At 36.7% G+C, this 15180-nt stretch overlaps 2 protein-coding genes across 3 annotated transcripts in view; one reads left to right on the forward strand and one right to left on the reverse strand.

The window, feature by feature from the left end:
• fkbp10a (FKBP prolyl isomerase 10a) overlaps positions 1–6657 on the reverse strand; it is a 400035-nt gene extending 393378 nt beyond the window's left edge. For both annotated transcript variants that reach the window (XM_079878975.1, XM_079878976.1), the window contains exon 1: positions 6145–6657. In XM_079878975.1, coding sequence (XP_079735101.1) covers positions 6145–6329 — 185 coding nt within the window. In that variant the 5' untranslated portion in view covers positions 6330–6657. The remainder of the gene's footprint in view (positions 1–6144) is intronic.
• Positions 6658–10272: 3615 nt separating this feature from the next.
• Positions 10273–15180, forward strand: part of p3h4 (prolyl 3-hydroxylase family member 4 (inactive)) — a 50678-nt gene continuing 45770 nt past the window's right edge. The window contains exon 1 of the mRNA XM_079878994.1: positions 10273–10953. Within this exon, the coding sequence (XP_079735120.1) occupies positions 10495–10953 (459 nt within the window). The 5' untranslated portion in view covers positions 10273–10494. The remainder of the gene's footprint in view (positions 10954–15180) is intronic.

Raw genomic sequence — 15180 nt, forward strand, 5'->3', positions numbered from 1 at the left:
GTTTTACATAATGGATGTGATTCCAATACATGCAATACACTGACAAAAACTCTTCAGGTACAAAGAATACAACAACCACCATTGTGCCAGAATGAAATGGCCCTTAAAGACTTCTGTCCTGTCTCCCTCACGCCATTCATCGCTAAGTGTTTTGAGAGGCTGGTTCTCTCCCATCTGTAAATGTGCTTGCCCCCAATACTTGACCCATTTCAGTTCACCTACAAACCCAACAGGTCAACTGTGAACAATGGTAGCTTTATTTTATAAATTAATGTAGGCCTATATGTCCAAAAAACGGGTAATGTCATACTTTCTAGTATCGTGGCGTAATAATCTGTTTGGTTGTAAAATGTAACCTGAGTGAAATGAAATCGAATATATCGTCCTGACTCCTGTGGAATCATTCATTCACAGACAGCTTACGAAGATGTTCAACTAATAAAGATCTTGGCAAAAGATCGCTGGCAAAAATATGATGCATTTGAAGATTTGCTCTCACTTGACTGTACTGTAGGTCCACTACCACTTCATCTAACGCTTAAATCTTCCTGTTACGACTCCCGAGTCCAGTGTGAATTGAAATCGCTTCAGATGATTCAGTGCGTGCAGGGAACTGAACAGAATCTGGAACTGAATCATTCAAACTGATTCGCGAACCGACTTAGACAGATCTGCCAACTGTTTGATGAAGTCTTTGAACAGAATCGACTCAAAAGATTGATTCATTTGAGAATTGAGCATCGCTCAAATCCAGAAAAAAAGATACAGCGCGCTTGGAATAAACTACGCATTTAACAACACATATTGCATTAAAATAAAGTAACGAGAGGAACGTCGCCCAATGTAACGAAGTAAAAGTACAGTTTTTTCATTAGAAATGTACTCGAGTTAAAGTAAAAAGTACCCACATTCAAATCTAGGCTACTCTTAAAAGTACAATTTTTCTAAAAAAGTACTCAAGTAAATGTAACGAAGTAAATGTACTTCGTTACTACCCACCTCTGCTCAGTGCTCACAGAAGTGCTCTGTTTGTTAACAGAGTTGTTGAATGTTAAAATAAGGTGAATTAAATAAAAAATAAGGAACATCCTGGATCTGTTTTTCGCTCTTCTTTATTCTTTTTTTATGTATTATAGAAGTATCGGATCGGGACTCGGTATCGGTAGATACTCAAAATCAAATGACTCGGACTCGAGGGCAAAAAAACCTGATCGGGACATCCATAATTAAAAGTACCAAAATTGACGCAATAGACGCTGTTCCAAATGCGGCGCGCGCTCCGAAACACACCGCAACGAGACAAGCAACGTATATTTTGGGCTTCGTGTGCGCATCTAAACGATCAAATATACACACAAATATGTAAAAATGGCTTGGAGATTCACTTAAACAGTTTATTCACTTAAATGCAGTTTATGTCTTAAATGGGCGTAAATGGTTGGGAGAAAATATGATGTGTATGAATAGCCTAGATCTGCATTTGGTCTTAAAGAGGCAGCAGTCTAATAAACCTGCTGACGATTGCTCCATTAATGTGAATCAAACAACAAAAGGCAAAGAGAAAATCAGTCACAGCTCTTGGATGAATAATTTTGGCTTTTATAAGCTTTAATCTATCTATGATAAACTATGCAGTGTTATTTTACATCTGACTTTATTAGATGTCTTTTTAGCCCATATTACTCCTGAACAGTAATGTCAGTAGACATTACTGAAATTAAAGCACTGGGTATATAATTTGTATATTTGTTTTATTGTATACTTTTTTTTTTGTTTGACTATGTGTTTGTACTGTGTTTTTGGTGTCCTGTGTCTTCTGAATATAAAACACAAAAGCCTGCACCCTTCTGCATAACATACATGTTTTATTTGTTCAGTTAAAGCATTGCTTTTTCTTTTGCTATAGATATTTATTTAACATTTCAAAATATAAAGCAATATTAATTATGTTCTAAATTATTTTTTTCCCTTTTTTTTAATATAACAAAAAGAACCGATAAGAATACCGTTAAAGTACCGGATCGATAAGGAGTATCGGTAAGAGTAGTAATACCGTTAAAACCTTAACGATACCCATCCCTAGTGTCACATGATCCTCAGAAATCATTCTAATATGCGGACTTGATGCTAAAAAAACATTCATTATTATTATCAATGTTGAAAACAGTTGTGTACAATTTTTTTTTCAGGATTATTTGATTAATAGAAAGTTCAAAAGGACAGCATTTATTTGAAATATAATATTTTGTAACAACATAAATGTCTTTACTGTAACTTTTGATCAATTTAATTAATCCTTGATGAATAAAAGTATTGATTTATTTTATTTCTTTCCCCCCAAAAAATAAATAAAAATTCTTACTGACCCCAAACTTTTGAATGGCAGTGTTTAATGTTACAAAAGCTTTCTATTTCAGATACAGTAAATAACTGTTCTTTTAAACTTTCTATTCATCAAATAATCCTGAAATAAAAATGTAAATAACTGTTTTCAACATTGATTGTTTTACATAATGGATGTGATTCCAATACATGCAATACACTGACAAAAACTCTTCAGGTACAAAGAATACAACAACCACCATTGTGCCAGAATGAAATGGCCCTTAAAGACTTCTGTCCTGTCTCCCTCACGCCATTCATCGCTAAGTGTTTTGAGAGGCTGGTTCTCTCCCATCTGTAAATGTGCTTGCCCCCAATACTTGACCCATTTCAGTTCACCTACAAACCCAACAGGTCAACTGAGGACGCCATTTCCTCAGCTCGCCACACTGAATCACCAAGATAAAAGCAACACATTTCAGAATGTTATTCATCGATTTTAGTTCTGCTTTTAATTTTGTGATCCCATCCAAGCTAATCTCAAAGCTCACTGATCTTTGCATAAGCCCCTCTGTCTGCAACTGGACCTTGGACTTTCTCACTAACAGACCACAGTCTGTTAGGATCAACAACCACTACTCCTCCATCCTCACCTTGAACACTGGTGTACCACAGGGCTGTGTTCAGAGCCCAATCCTCTACTCTCTCTTCACCTACAACCCACAACTCCATAATCAAGTTTGCAGATGACATCAGTAGGCTTGATCAGCGATGACAGTGAAAAGGCCAACAGGGAAGAAGTTCAAACAACAATCTTAACACTCAATACCCAGAAGACCGAGGAGCTGATTGTGGACTACCGGTGGACTAAGAAAGGCTACACACACAGACACTTATTTACATTGATGGGACTGACGACTAGCTTCAAATTCCTGGGTGTCCATATCTCTGAGGATTTTTCCTGGACCATCAACACTGCCACTCTGATCAAAAAGGCGCAACTGTGCCTTTACTTCCTTAGAAAGCTAAAGAAAGCTCACCTGTCCCCCCTTATCCTGCTGAACTTCTATCAATGCATAATTGAAAGCATCCTGACAAACTGCATCACGATGTGGTATGGCAACTGCACTGTCTCAGACCAGGATGCCCTCCAACGGGTGGTGAAAAATGCCCAAAACATCATTGGTGCTCAACTACCCTCGATCAAAGACAAATACCACGAACGATGCCTACGAAGGGTGAGAAGCATTATTAAAGACGTCTCTCATCCCAGCCATGCACTGTTTACTCTGCTTCCATCTGTTAGACATTATAGGAGCTTTCGCTGTCGCACCAGCAGATTCATGAACAGTTTATTTCCCTCTGTGGTCAACCTACTGAACTCTAAATTAAATTGATGAACACTACATCCAACTTGGACCTCCTTATAAAAAAAGGAAAAAGGAAACAGTCTACACTGTACATTAACATGCCTCCATATTGCACACTTACAAATGTTTCCTAATATGCCTCTTACTTTTTCACTTTCCTTTTTAACATTCTACCTCATGCAATTTTGCGCTGATGTCGCCACTGGCCATTTACACCTTTAACCCTAACCCTTTATTCTTAAAATACTTCAGATCAGAGAACTTTTGACCATTGGATCAGAGCACTGTTAATCACTGCCTGATCAACATCATTGGTTCGGTGTGCTGTTAATGCTTTAGCAATGTAAAAACTTTTTACCATGCAAGTACTTGAATTGCGATAAGTTGTTGTTTTTTAATAGGAGGAAGATACATGACGCAACCACAGACACTTATCTGTTCATGGTATGTAAACACTCTATTTTATATTATAATATATTTCCTTGGCCACACGGAGTCAATATTTATTCTGATTATTTTTTTGTGACTGATCACACTATTATATGTAGCTAGTATGAGTAAAAAAACGCTTTCTCTGTGTCCAGATTTGCCAGCAAAAATAATGCAAATACTGAAACCTTTAAATCAACATTTAAATGTCAACTTTACGAAAAGTAGTCTTAATGTCTAATTATATATCCAAATGTGAGTATTGTGTCTGAAAAAATTTTCTCAGCAGCAACTGTTTATAAATGTATATATATATGGCTATTTAGCCATCTACTGGTTACACCATGGTATTGCAGATAGTAAATTGATGCATAATTTAGTGGTACATTTATAGTACCCTAAAATAACCCTAAAATACAAAATATTACATACAAATTATTATTGAACTAAAATATAGCACAACTAGCTTATATCATTAATATACTTTTTTTTTTTTTTTATGAAGGGATGACGTCAGAACCCAGGAAGACTAATTCTGCCCCTGGTTACCTCAAGATTTTCCTATTGGGTCTTTCAATTTATAAGTAAAATAAAACCTGTGGTAAACATAACTTTGACGATACCTTGACATTTTGTTCAACAATGTAAACTGTACACTCAAAATGTACATTTTCAAAAATGAAAGTAACTGCTTCAAACTTAGCTTTCGCTATGGGTGTCTGTAATTTACATTGTAGAACCAAATGTCAAAGTGTCATCAAGTTATGTTTAACACAGGCTTTATTTTACTCATAAAACCCCATAGGATAATGTTGTGGGAACCAGGGGCGGGGATTTTGACATCATCACTGCACCGCCCCTCAACATCAAGTAGGCTACCCCCAGTACCCCCCTGATAAAATATGTTCCTGCAGCTATGAAAAGATAGCTAAGATTTCTAGTTTGACCTATTTGTACAGCCAATCACACAACAGCTCTTTCACATTTAGATGTGTTTTCATGGCATCTAAGCTGTACACTAATGCTGCCAAGTCTTTTTGCCACTCAGTGGTGTAACCGCATCAAGCTACTGTGGTGTCATGTGCTATTAGCATTATGCAGCACTATTTTTCTGCTGCAGACAAAATGCTATTGAACAAAGCTCTGCAGGGATGTCTGTAATGCCACATTACATAAGATAAGTTATGTCTTGCTGACCAACAGCGCACTTGTTCAACAGCTCCAAGAAACATCTGTTTGGTTGATTGGAATGTTGTTTCAGAGACATGTTCTAATCACGTTCACCATCAGCCAAAATATTATCATTCGCCACTAAAAAACATGTGCTTTCAAACTGCTATAAACTAACACATTTCTTAATAAATAATAGAGTCATAATTATTTCCTGGGATTCTGTATTATTTCAGTCCCCCAGACTTTTTAATGTCGTTGTTCACCAAATTAAATGTTAAAAGCTTTAAGAATTAAGGCATTTCTTGTTGATTACCACCTGCCATGTAAAATGAAAATCAAATATCAACATATATAGGCTATAAATATATATATAATTGTTTTTTTATATACAAAAATAAAGACCACAGACACTCAATTTGTCTATTTTTAACTTAATAAAATAAAATAAAAATGTGAAAATTATTATAAATGTTTAATTTGTATTAAATTGTTATGAGCTAGATACATGAACAGTAGGTATGTTTCTTTTATGGTTTTGTGTAAAATCCTTTTTAAACCAGTTCCATTTTGTCCGTTAGGGGATTGAGAATAAAAAGTGTTTAAATCTGGAGAAAAAAAATTAACAAACTGAAAATAATAAAAGATATTGAATATCTGGAAAATATTATTTGTTGGAGGTTTGATATGTGCCTAATGATGTGTGGTATTTAGAAAATTAATTATAGTTAAAAAATGAAAAATCAAGATGAAATATTACCGAATCATTACAACTAACGTTAGCTATAATTATTGTGTACACTAACTCACCTCAGTTTTAGGAATTTTATAAATTATTGCATTGTTCACTTACCTCGAATCAAACTTCCGTCCATCCTCGAATGTGCCGTTATACTGATACCGAATATAGTCTCCGACCTGAACCTCTCTCGAACAGTGTGTTGGTATCAAGTATCGATCAATAATCACATCTTCTAACTGACCATATAAAACACGTATGAGAGTGAAGAAAAAAGTGAGAACTGGTGTTATCGCCATTTAAGCTGAGAAGATGAGAAGCTGCAGCGTTGTTATTTTGTTTTAGTCGATTATACAGCGGTATTCTGCAAGAGAAACTGACGTAAAGATAAACCCACCGTTTTAAGATAACAAAGCAAACGGTGAAAAATGATAATTAATTATACGAATTGCGTAATGTAGTTGTCATACTAAAACTTGTGAAATTCTATAGGCTACAAACACGCGGGGAAAAAGTTGATGTTCTCACGTAGGCTGTGTGGCTACTGGAGCTACTGCGTGTCAGAATCCATAGAACTGCAGCAACAACCGCGCGGTCCTAAACTCCATCCGATCACGCACTCTCAAATTCTCAGTTTTCAACAATGCAACAGGCGCCAGGCACATATTAACACACACACACAAAAATGCATTTTCTTTTATCCATCCCCTACATATGAACATTACGAAAAAAAAATATAACTTGTCAATAAATCCTGAAGGAAAGCTAATGGTATTTCATTATTATTGAAATGTTCAACTAAAGCAATAAGCCCCACGAAGCCTGTTTTACAGTGAATTTAGAACAAGGGGCTTATTGCTTTTATAAAACGGTAACTCCATAAAAATATTCATTTTAATATTTATTGTATTCATAAAATAAACACCTGCAACAAAAAAAATGATAACGTTCAACACATTTATTCCTCCGCCAAGCAATGTAGTCAAAGAGTATAGAAGCTCTTTGATGTAGTTCCAAAGAGGTTGCCAAGCAACACATGCAGCAATAAATAGTCACAAATGGCAGTTGCACAGTAATACTAATGTAATGGTCACAGGTGTATGTTTGTTGAGTAATTTACAACGGCTACGAACGCGGCTCAACCAATCAGAATCAAGGACCGGAACTATCCGTTTTATAAATCATATTTTGGAATTCTGAGATCACATAAATTGTTTAAAAAAATAAACTGAAAAAAAAGGGCCAAGGCCACTCAGATTGATGGCTGGTTCACCCAATCAAATGAGACACAAAAATGTGTGTGTGTGTGTGTGTGTGTGTGTGTGTGTGTGTGTGTGTGTGTGTGTGTAAATACATGAATTTAATGGATGACACTCCTGAAACTTTGCAGCATTTGGTCACTGGTCAAGCATGAAAAACAAAATTTTATTCAAATTCTGAATTGATTATAAATCACCTTGAAAGTGCACAAAGAGCGGTCCCTTTATAATCACTAAAAAGCTGTCACTGACCAGAGTTCATCGCGACGTCTCATGAAGTTCTGTTATAATCAATGAGCTGTCACAATGAATCTCTTATTTACATAATGTCTACACTTTGTTATAAGGGGATTCTTATAAGAGGAACACTGGACCAAAATTGACTGGTGGTGTCTAACTGCAAAAACACTTTGTAAACCGAAATCTTTGATGCACAGATACTCACTGGATTGTTTGCCAAATCACCAATATGCTATTATTACAGAGAACACTGACCCTAGACCAGCAGTTAAATTCAAATTCAAAAGCTTTATTACCTATTCCCATAGGCGTAGAAAAAAGGCTCAACAAACAGTAAGAAATAATAATAAAATAAAATAAATAAAAAACAATGCAAGCAACAATTATAAAATAAACAAAAGTAGCCTATTGCATTAAACCCTTACAAGCAGGGATGTAGTGGAGGCTAAACGCACGTAAACGCCGTTTACGCACCTCCCAAAATTTGGAAATAGCGTTTGCCCACCTCCAAAGTGCGTTTATCCACCTCTACATTGCGTTTATCCACCTCTAAATGTCACGTTATTTGAGCGGACTTTGCTTTTCCAGTGCGTGATCGCCGATCGGCACATGATTCGAGCATTTGGGCCGTTAACTACAGAGCAGAAAAGCGCGCAAACACGGAGCAGAGAGCGCAGCGCGCGACACACACACACACACACACACACACACACACACACGGAACAAAGAGAACGGCGCACACACGTAGAAGAAAACACACGCTCGTGATGTTACTAAACAAGCTGCGCGAGAATGAAACTTGATCGCAGTCGCAACAGGAAATCAATAAAACGATGCAAAAAAGTGATTTACAGGCAGCTGGTTTAATGTAGGGAGCATGTCAAAACCCAACTGTGCAAGAGATTCAGAGGGAATCAAGCCTGCACCAGGTTAAAGACTTTTCCCTCTACATGGATGGGGATGGTTGCAACATGTCATTTTTCTCCAATCAGAAACAAGCTAGCGTGATGACACTCATACTGAACATGCACAGTTAGACCCTCCCCCCTCTAAAAAGACAGTAGACATATTCAACATATGCTGCTGCATTTATTGAACAAAAATTGTTTTGGAGGTATGAAAGTAAACATTTTCATGAGATATATTTTTGTCATACTGTCCTGAAATTTTGTATGAATTAAACAAAACTTACTTCGTTTGAATTATTGTTTTGTTGACTTCTAAGTGGCATGGTTAGCATGTGTCAAAGTCAGTGTGTCTAGCAGGCACATGATGTTCTGTCATGGCTGATAGGGTTGGGGACGGTTGCAAGCAACAAGATATAAATTGCATGTTTAATAAAAGTTTGTTGCATTGCAAACTGTTCAATTCTTCCTGTCTGACACTGAAATATGGAGAGATTGAATAGCATCTGTAACACCTGCACACTGAATCTGTGTAGGCCTATGTTCTACACATAAACAAACAAAACTCAATAACTGTTATTTGATAAATATGACTAAATAAATAAAAAAGACTACAATAATATTATTGAAATAAATAATAATAATATTATAGTAGGCCTAAAACAGTTAATATTTTCAGAATTCTATGCTCATTGAGACAAAAAGCTTAAGTTAATTAATGAAATTAAAGGTATTTTTAACATGTTGCAACCGTCCCTGGGTCGGGGTCAGTTGCAACATCTGACTTCTTCCATTCAAATAAATACTGTGAACAATATGTCTTATATAATCATCTTTAAATGGTATGGGTAATTGGCAGACAGAAGTTTAATATGTACAAATTTGGTTGGTCTAGTCCAAATAGTCTGAGTAACTGAGAGAAATGCAAAAAGTGTTGCAACTGTCCCCGGTCCCCACTAAACTTGATAGATTTCAACCATATTATTCCTTTCTGAGTCTCTTTAACAAGAACTTAGATTAATGTATGAATTGAATAGTGATTGTGTGACCTATGATGAGGGAACAACCAGTGATACCCTTGGTAGTACCATCAAATGATAGCCTATAGCGATGTCATCAGGATACACATACAACGGTAGGCAGTGGCCCACCTTACCGGGTGACCATGTCGTGGTCCACCAGAATTTATAGTTTACCCACCTCTTTTTTTACCACTACACCACTGCTTACAAGTCCTATAAAAAAAAAATATATATATATATATAAAATTAATCTTAAAACCCTACTAATGGCCGTTGGAATAAAGACTTGAATAAAGAGGGTAGCCTATTTGTTTCTTTCCAATAATAAGTTATCAGGAGCTTTTCCCTCTTATAGCAATCATCACTTGTGTCCAGTGCAAACAGTATCACTGATTTTAATGGGTTCAATTTGCTTTTATTGTCTCACACCACTCATTTCTGATATTAGGGTTGATTCTGTTACATCATAACATGTTCTGACAAGACAAAACAAATAGGCTATCAATAAAACACTTGTCTCAAAATACTAATCTTCTTATTAGTTATAAAATCAAGAGATTTTAAAAGTTAATTTCATTTAAGAGTTAGGAGAATTTAAGAATCAAAATGTATGCTATATAGGCCTACTACTCCATAACATGACAATATTCATGAGCAGTTTGGAACAGTATTTCTTTGAGATTTAGGTCATTTTAATAGATTGAAGATACATTTTAATAGTCTGACCCAACCTTTTAAATTATAAGTTTACGATCCAACCACTAACAGGCTAAAAGTATGGATGTAGGCCTATAAGCGCATTTATGTGGAAAAAAATGGCGGAAGGGACACGCACTAGACAGGCTACTTAAAATCGACGGGCTTTCAGACCCAGAAAAACAGTCATTCAGTTCAGACCAGAATTTGAGAGGTAGGCAGAGTTTTCCATCAAACTCGTTCAATCCCAGACTCGGGCCATAGAACATACGTGCAGCCTGACATGAATCTCCGCTCGCCCTCGTTACACAGGGATTGACATTTACACTGAGGAACAGAAGCATGGCCCAAACAAAACTACTATGTTTATTTGTGTTTTTCAGTACTGTATATCTTGTATCTACTGTGAAGTCTCAGTATGAAAAATACAGCTTCAAAAGCTTTCCACCGAACGACCTCATGCCACTGGAATCTGCGTACGGACACGCGTTAGAGATGTACGCTTTTCAGGACTGGAAACAGAGTGTTAAATATCTGGAGCTAAGCCTTCGGCTTCATCGGCTGCTGAAAGACAGCGAATCGTATTGCTGTCAGAACTGCAGCGCTGTGTGGCAGGAATATGAGGAGAACAGCACGGACACTACTCTCTCGATCATGGGACACATAATAAGGCGAGCCGCATGTCTGAAAATATGCAAAACAAACTTTCCTGTGTTTTCCAAATCATATCCTAAACGAGAAACTTTGGGTGCTTTTGAACAAAGGATACCCTACCGGTACCTTCAGTATGTGTATTACCAGGTAAGATTTTTTTTTGTTCAATAAATTGCGATAAACCAGAAGGTTCCTACTATGAGTTTAGACAGCTTTGTTGATGTTGGTTTGTGGTTTAACAGTATAAGACGTTAATTAACCGAAAATGTGTATGTAAACTATCAACAATACTGAATTCCCTATTGTTAATCACTTTGAATAACCGAAGCCTATTGAATTAATACGCATCTCTCTCTCTCTCTCTCTCTCTCTCTCTCTCTCTCTCTCTCTCTCTCTCTCTCTCTCTCTCTCTCTCTCTCATTTATTCCAGTAAGTGCTTGCCGACACATGCCACGTCCACGCAAGACAGGCTATATGCTTCCTTTCGTAATACTTAAATAAATGCCTCTACTGTTTTACTCCAAAACATATTTTATTTATTTTATCTTTTATACAATGCATTTAAATATTTAGAATAATATTCAAATAATTCAGAATTGAATGGCAGGGAATAAAACAGGCAAATTAGGCTAGCCTACTTAAAAGCAAGACATGTAATAAATGTACAGAGTACAATGTACAATAAATGTACAGAGGACAGGATGTGAATATAGTAAATTATAGTATAGAGGAATGCTTAAGTATTAATGTCACCTTTATTTACAGTCAAACCAAAATTTATTCAGACACCTTCAACATTTCTCACATTATCACATGCGCTATAAGTTTAGAAAATGGTAATAAAATATGACAAGAACTTGATATCACTGGTTTTGGCCATCCTTCTTTAGACTGTCTCACATATGAATTAGGTTGAATTGCTGTCAGCTGTTAGATTTAGTTCAACCAATTAACAAGAAATGCTTAATTTTGTTCAGTCTGTGGTGTAAAAAGGTTGTATTAGCAATTAAAAAAAAAAATCCCAATTGGCTGGGAGTGTTGTCTGAGTAGCTATCCCTGCATTAATAAAGTGCTTGTTGAAAGTATCTACTATATTTTGTTTACCCCTTACTTCACCTTGGCTTGCTATTATAACTTCTGGGATAGTGGGAGGTGGCACATCACCCGAAGAAGATTTAATTGCTTTCCAAAATGTTTTGGGGTCATTAAGGTTTTCATTTATTAAATTCAGATAATGTTCACTTTTTGTACTTTTTATTAGTCTTGTGCATTTGTTTCTAATGGTGCCTTCACGTGCTATGGTAATTATGGTAAACACCAAAAGCCGACGTGGAAAATGCACATGAACACCCCCTCATGTAGTATTTTCCACTGGGCAGCTCGTAGAATATTTTGATGCACGAGTTGCCGAGATGAGATAACCTTTGACCTTTTCAAAATGGTGGGGAGCAACGCATGAGTCGTGAATACTGTTAGCAGATAGTTTTTGTAGCCTATACAATGTTGTGTCATTAACAATTGTAATATAATGCATTAACACTCAATTTTCAACTTCGCCGCAATTTCCTTGGTTCATATTTAATCATTTTATGTCGTTTTTTTTTTTTTTTTTAATTATTAATTATGTTTTAATCATCAGAAAGCACCACATTTACTTTTTTTTTTTTTTTTTTTTGTAAAGATAAAAAAGATACTCTACTGACACAGACCTTGCGGGTACTACATTACGACAACAAAAGCACTTGAACACAACACACTGGTAAATACCAGTTCACAAGTGGAAAATATCATCTTTTCCATAGCACATGAAGGCAGCATTAATACCCTATAGAGCTGGTAAGTCCCGCCCATCCGTAAAACCCCACTGGACCTCTAGGTTGAAAAATCGTCAATGCAAGTGAATGTGAGAAAAGAATTATTTTCTGGTCCCGTTTGAATTGTGCCATGAATGTGAACATATGTTGTCTGTGAATTTGCTATATAATTTTTTTGTGTGAAGAATGCTACAATTTAGCGGGTAGAAGTTTGATGCGGTTAGACTTTGTGTGAGAGCACTTGGTGGACTACAACTCTTCGCTGCTTTCAGACGGGAATCTGAAGAACGAACAGCCCATTTGGTTTGAATGGTGACATTTTGGGTACAAAACACACAGGCATCTCGATCTGTCTCCATAGATTATCGCAGCATTAGCACCGTGATTTGACAAGTGGAGGGAAATGTGTTATGGGGTGACGTCACATAGGCGACATGTAGTCTTTCTCGTTATGTCTTTTCCACAACTGCTAGCCAAAGAATCATACAATATACTGTCAAACTCGTAACATGAAAAATTATATAAAAAATTCACAGACAACATATGTTCACATTCATGGCACAATTCAAACGGGACCAGAAAATATTTTTTTTCTCACATTCACGTGCATTGACGATTTTTCAACCTAGAGGTCCACTTGGGGTTTTACGGATGGGCGGAACTTACCAGCTCAATAATTTAACCAACATTTATCATTATTTTTTTTTTTCTTTTTGCTTTGATCCATGCTTCATTCCGTTCTCTAATAGCTGTTGCAATAGATTCATTAAACCAAAGATTATCTCTGCCCCTCACTCTGTATCTAATAGGGGCATGTTTGTCAACTATGGAGGTCTTTTTAAAATAATTCCAGGCCAGCTCAACATCATCCATATCACAAACTAAGTTCTAAGTTCTTAAATCACTCTGATATATTTCATGAAGGAAAGCTTGTTCATTAAAACATTTGTAATTTCGTTTAAAAATAAACCGTGGCTTGGTTTTAGTCAATTTGCAATTTCTAACACAGAAAACCATACAGTGATCACTGACATTATTACAGAAAACTCCAGCAGCTGAGTACTTATGTGGAGCATTAGTCAGAATGACGTCAGTTAATGTAGACTTGTCCATTCGTTTTGGATTTAGACATGTAGGTGACTGTACTAGTTGCGTCAAATGTAACACATCACATAGGTCTCTTAACGCTGATGAAGTCGATAGCCAGTCCCAGTTCAGGTCTCCTAGGACAATATACTCGTTGGACAGTTTATGTGAAAAGTCAGACAGTAGGGCAGTTGCTCCAGCTGCAGCCAAATGTGGGCGGTAGCATCCTACCACAGTCAGAAAAGCGCCATTGGGAAGATTTAATTTGATGGCACATAATTCTAAGAATTTGGCCTTTGTTATTGTTTCAATGGAACAACATTCCAACGACGCCTTAGCATATATGGCTACTCCCCCTCCATTACCCGCATGATCCGTCCTAAAGAGATTATACCCTTCGATGTTAGTCATATTGTTTGTGATTGAAGGTTTGAGTCATGTCTCTGACAGGACGATTAGGTCACTTTCTGTCAGTTTAGCCCACAGATGAATAGCATCGATTTTATTAATCAGGCTGCGCACATTGACATGAATGAAACACAAGCCACTACTATCTTTCAAATCGTCAGGGCTCAAAAGCTCAATCAGTTCTGGGCCTGGGTTGGGATGGATGTTACCTGATAGGAACAGGAGTAGAATAATACATAAGCCTGCTGATCTTGTCGAACTGCTGTATTTCTGCCCAACTGAGAGGTTCATACTTGTGCAGGGTCTCAGTAGAACAGTCAGAAAAGACTGACGAAGCCATGTGGATTGATATAAAGCCACCGGTATCAGGAAACAGCATAGTTACAGAATTTGGGAGAATAATCTGGGAAAAAGCAAATAATCCATCACCAGATCCCAGAGTGTCCTCAGCACATAAGCGAGCCGCAGGTTGTTGATGGAGTCAGACCAGCTCGTTTTGTTGTTATAGAGTAGGCTATGTTATTGTTTACTGTTTACCATCACAAAGTTGTTAGCACAGTTCTGAGACCCAGGATGAAATTTATTCCGAATCAGGTAACCCGTTAAGCTTATAAAACACAGATACAGACACAGGTAAACTACGCAGACAAACGTGAAAACACCTGCGCCACCATCTTGGATGGCATAGACAGTATAGATAGTAGACTATACTGTCTATACTACATAGAAAGTAGACAGTATATGAAAAGGTATTAGCGTATGCTGTGTGGTTGATGTCCAGTTTTGCTAGCTGAGCAAAAATACATAATCATGTTTCACTTGGTCCCCTCAAAGTTGCGTTGGATTTTCTCCTCAGCATAAAGGTTAAGAGGCCCCTCTATCACTGTTTTACATGTTCGTAAAGTTTGTTTCTGGAGAAAATATATACACTATAATCTGTGTGTTTACACAGCCTTTTTAAAAATGGCTAGTGCTGCTGTTTTGCTTGCGTTCGGCCAATCAGCATACTAACGTTATGGATAGTTCCTATAGTTCCTATACGGATAGTTATATAGACTTCTGAACT

Source organism: Squalius cephalus (genome assembly GCF_949319135.1).
Source record: "Squalius cephalus genome assembly, chromosome: 8".
Lineage (NCBI taxonomy): Eukaryota > Metazoa > Chordata > Actinopteri > Cypriniformes > Leuciscidae > Squalius > Squalius cephalus.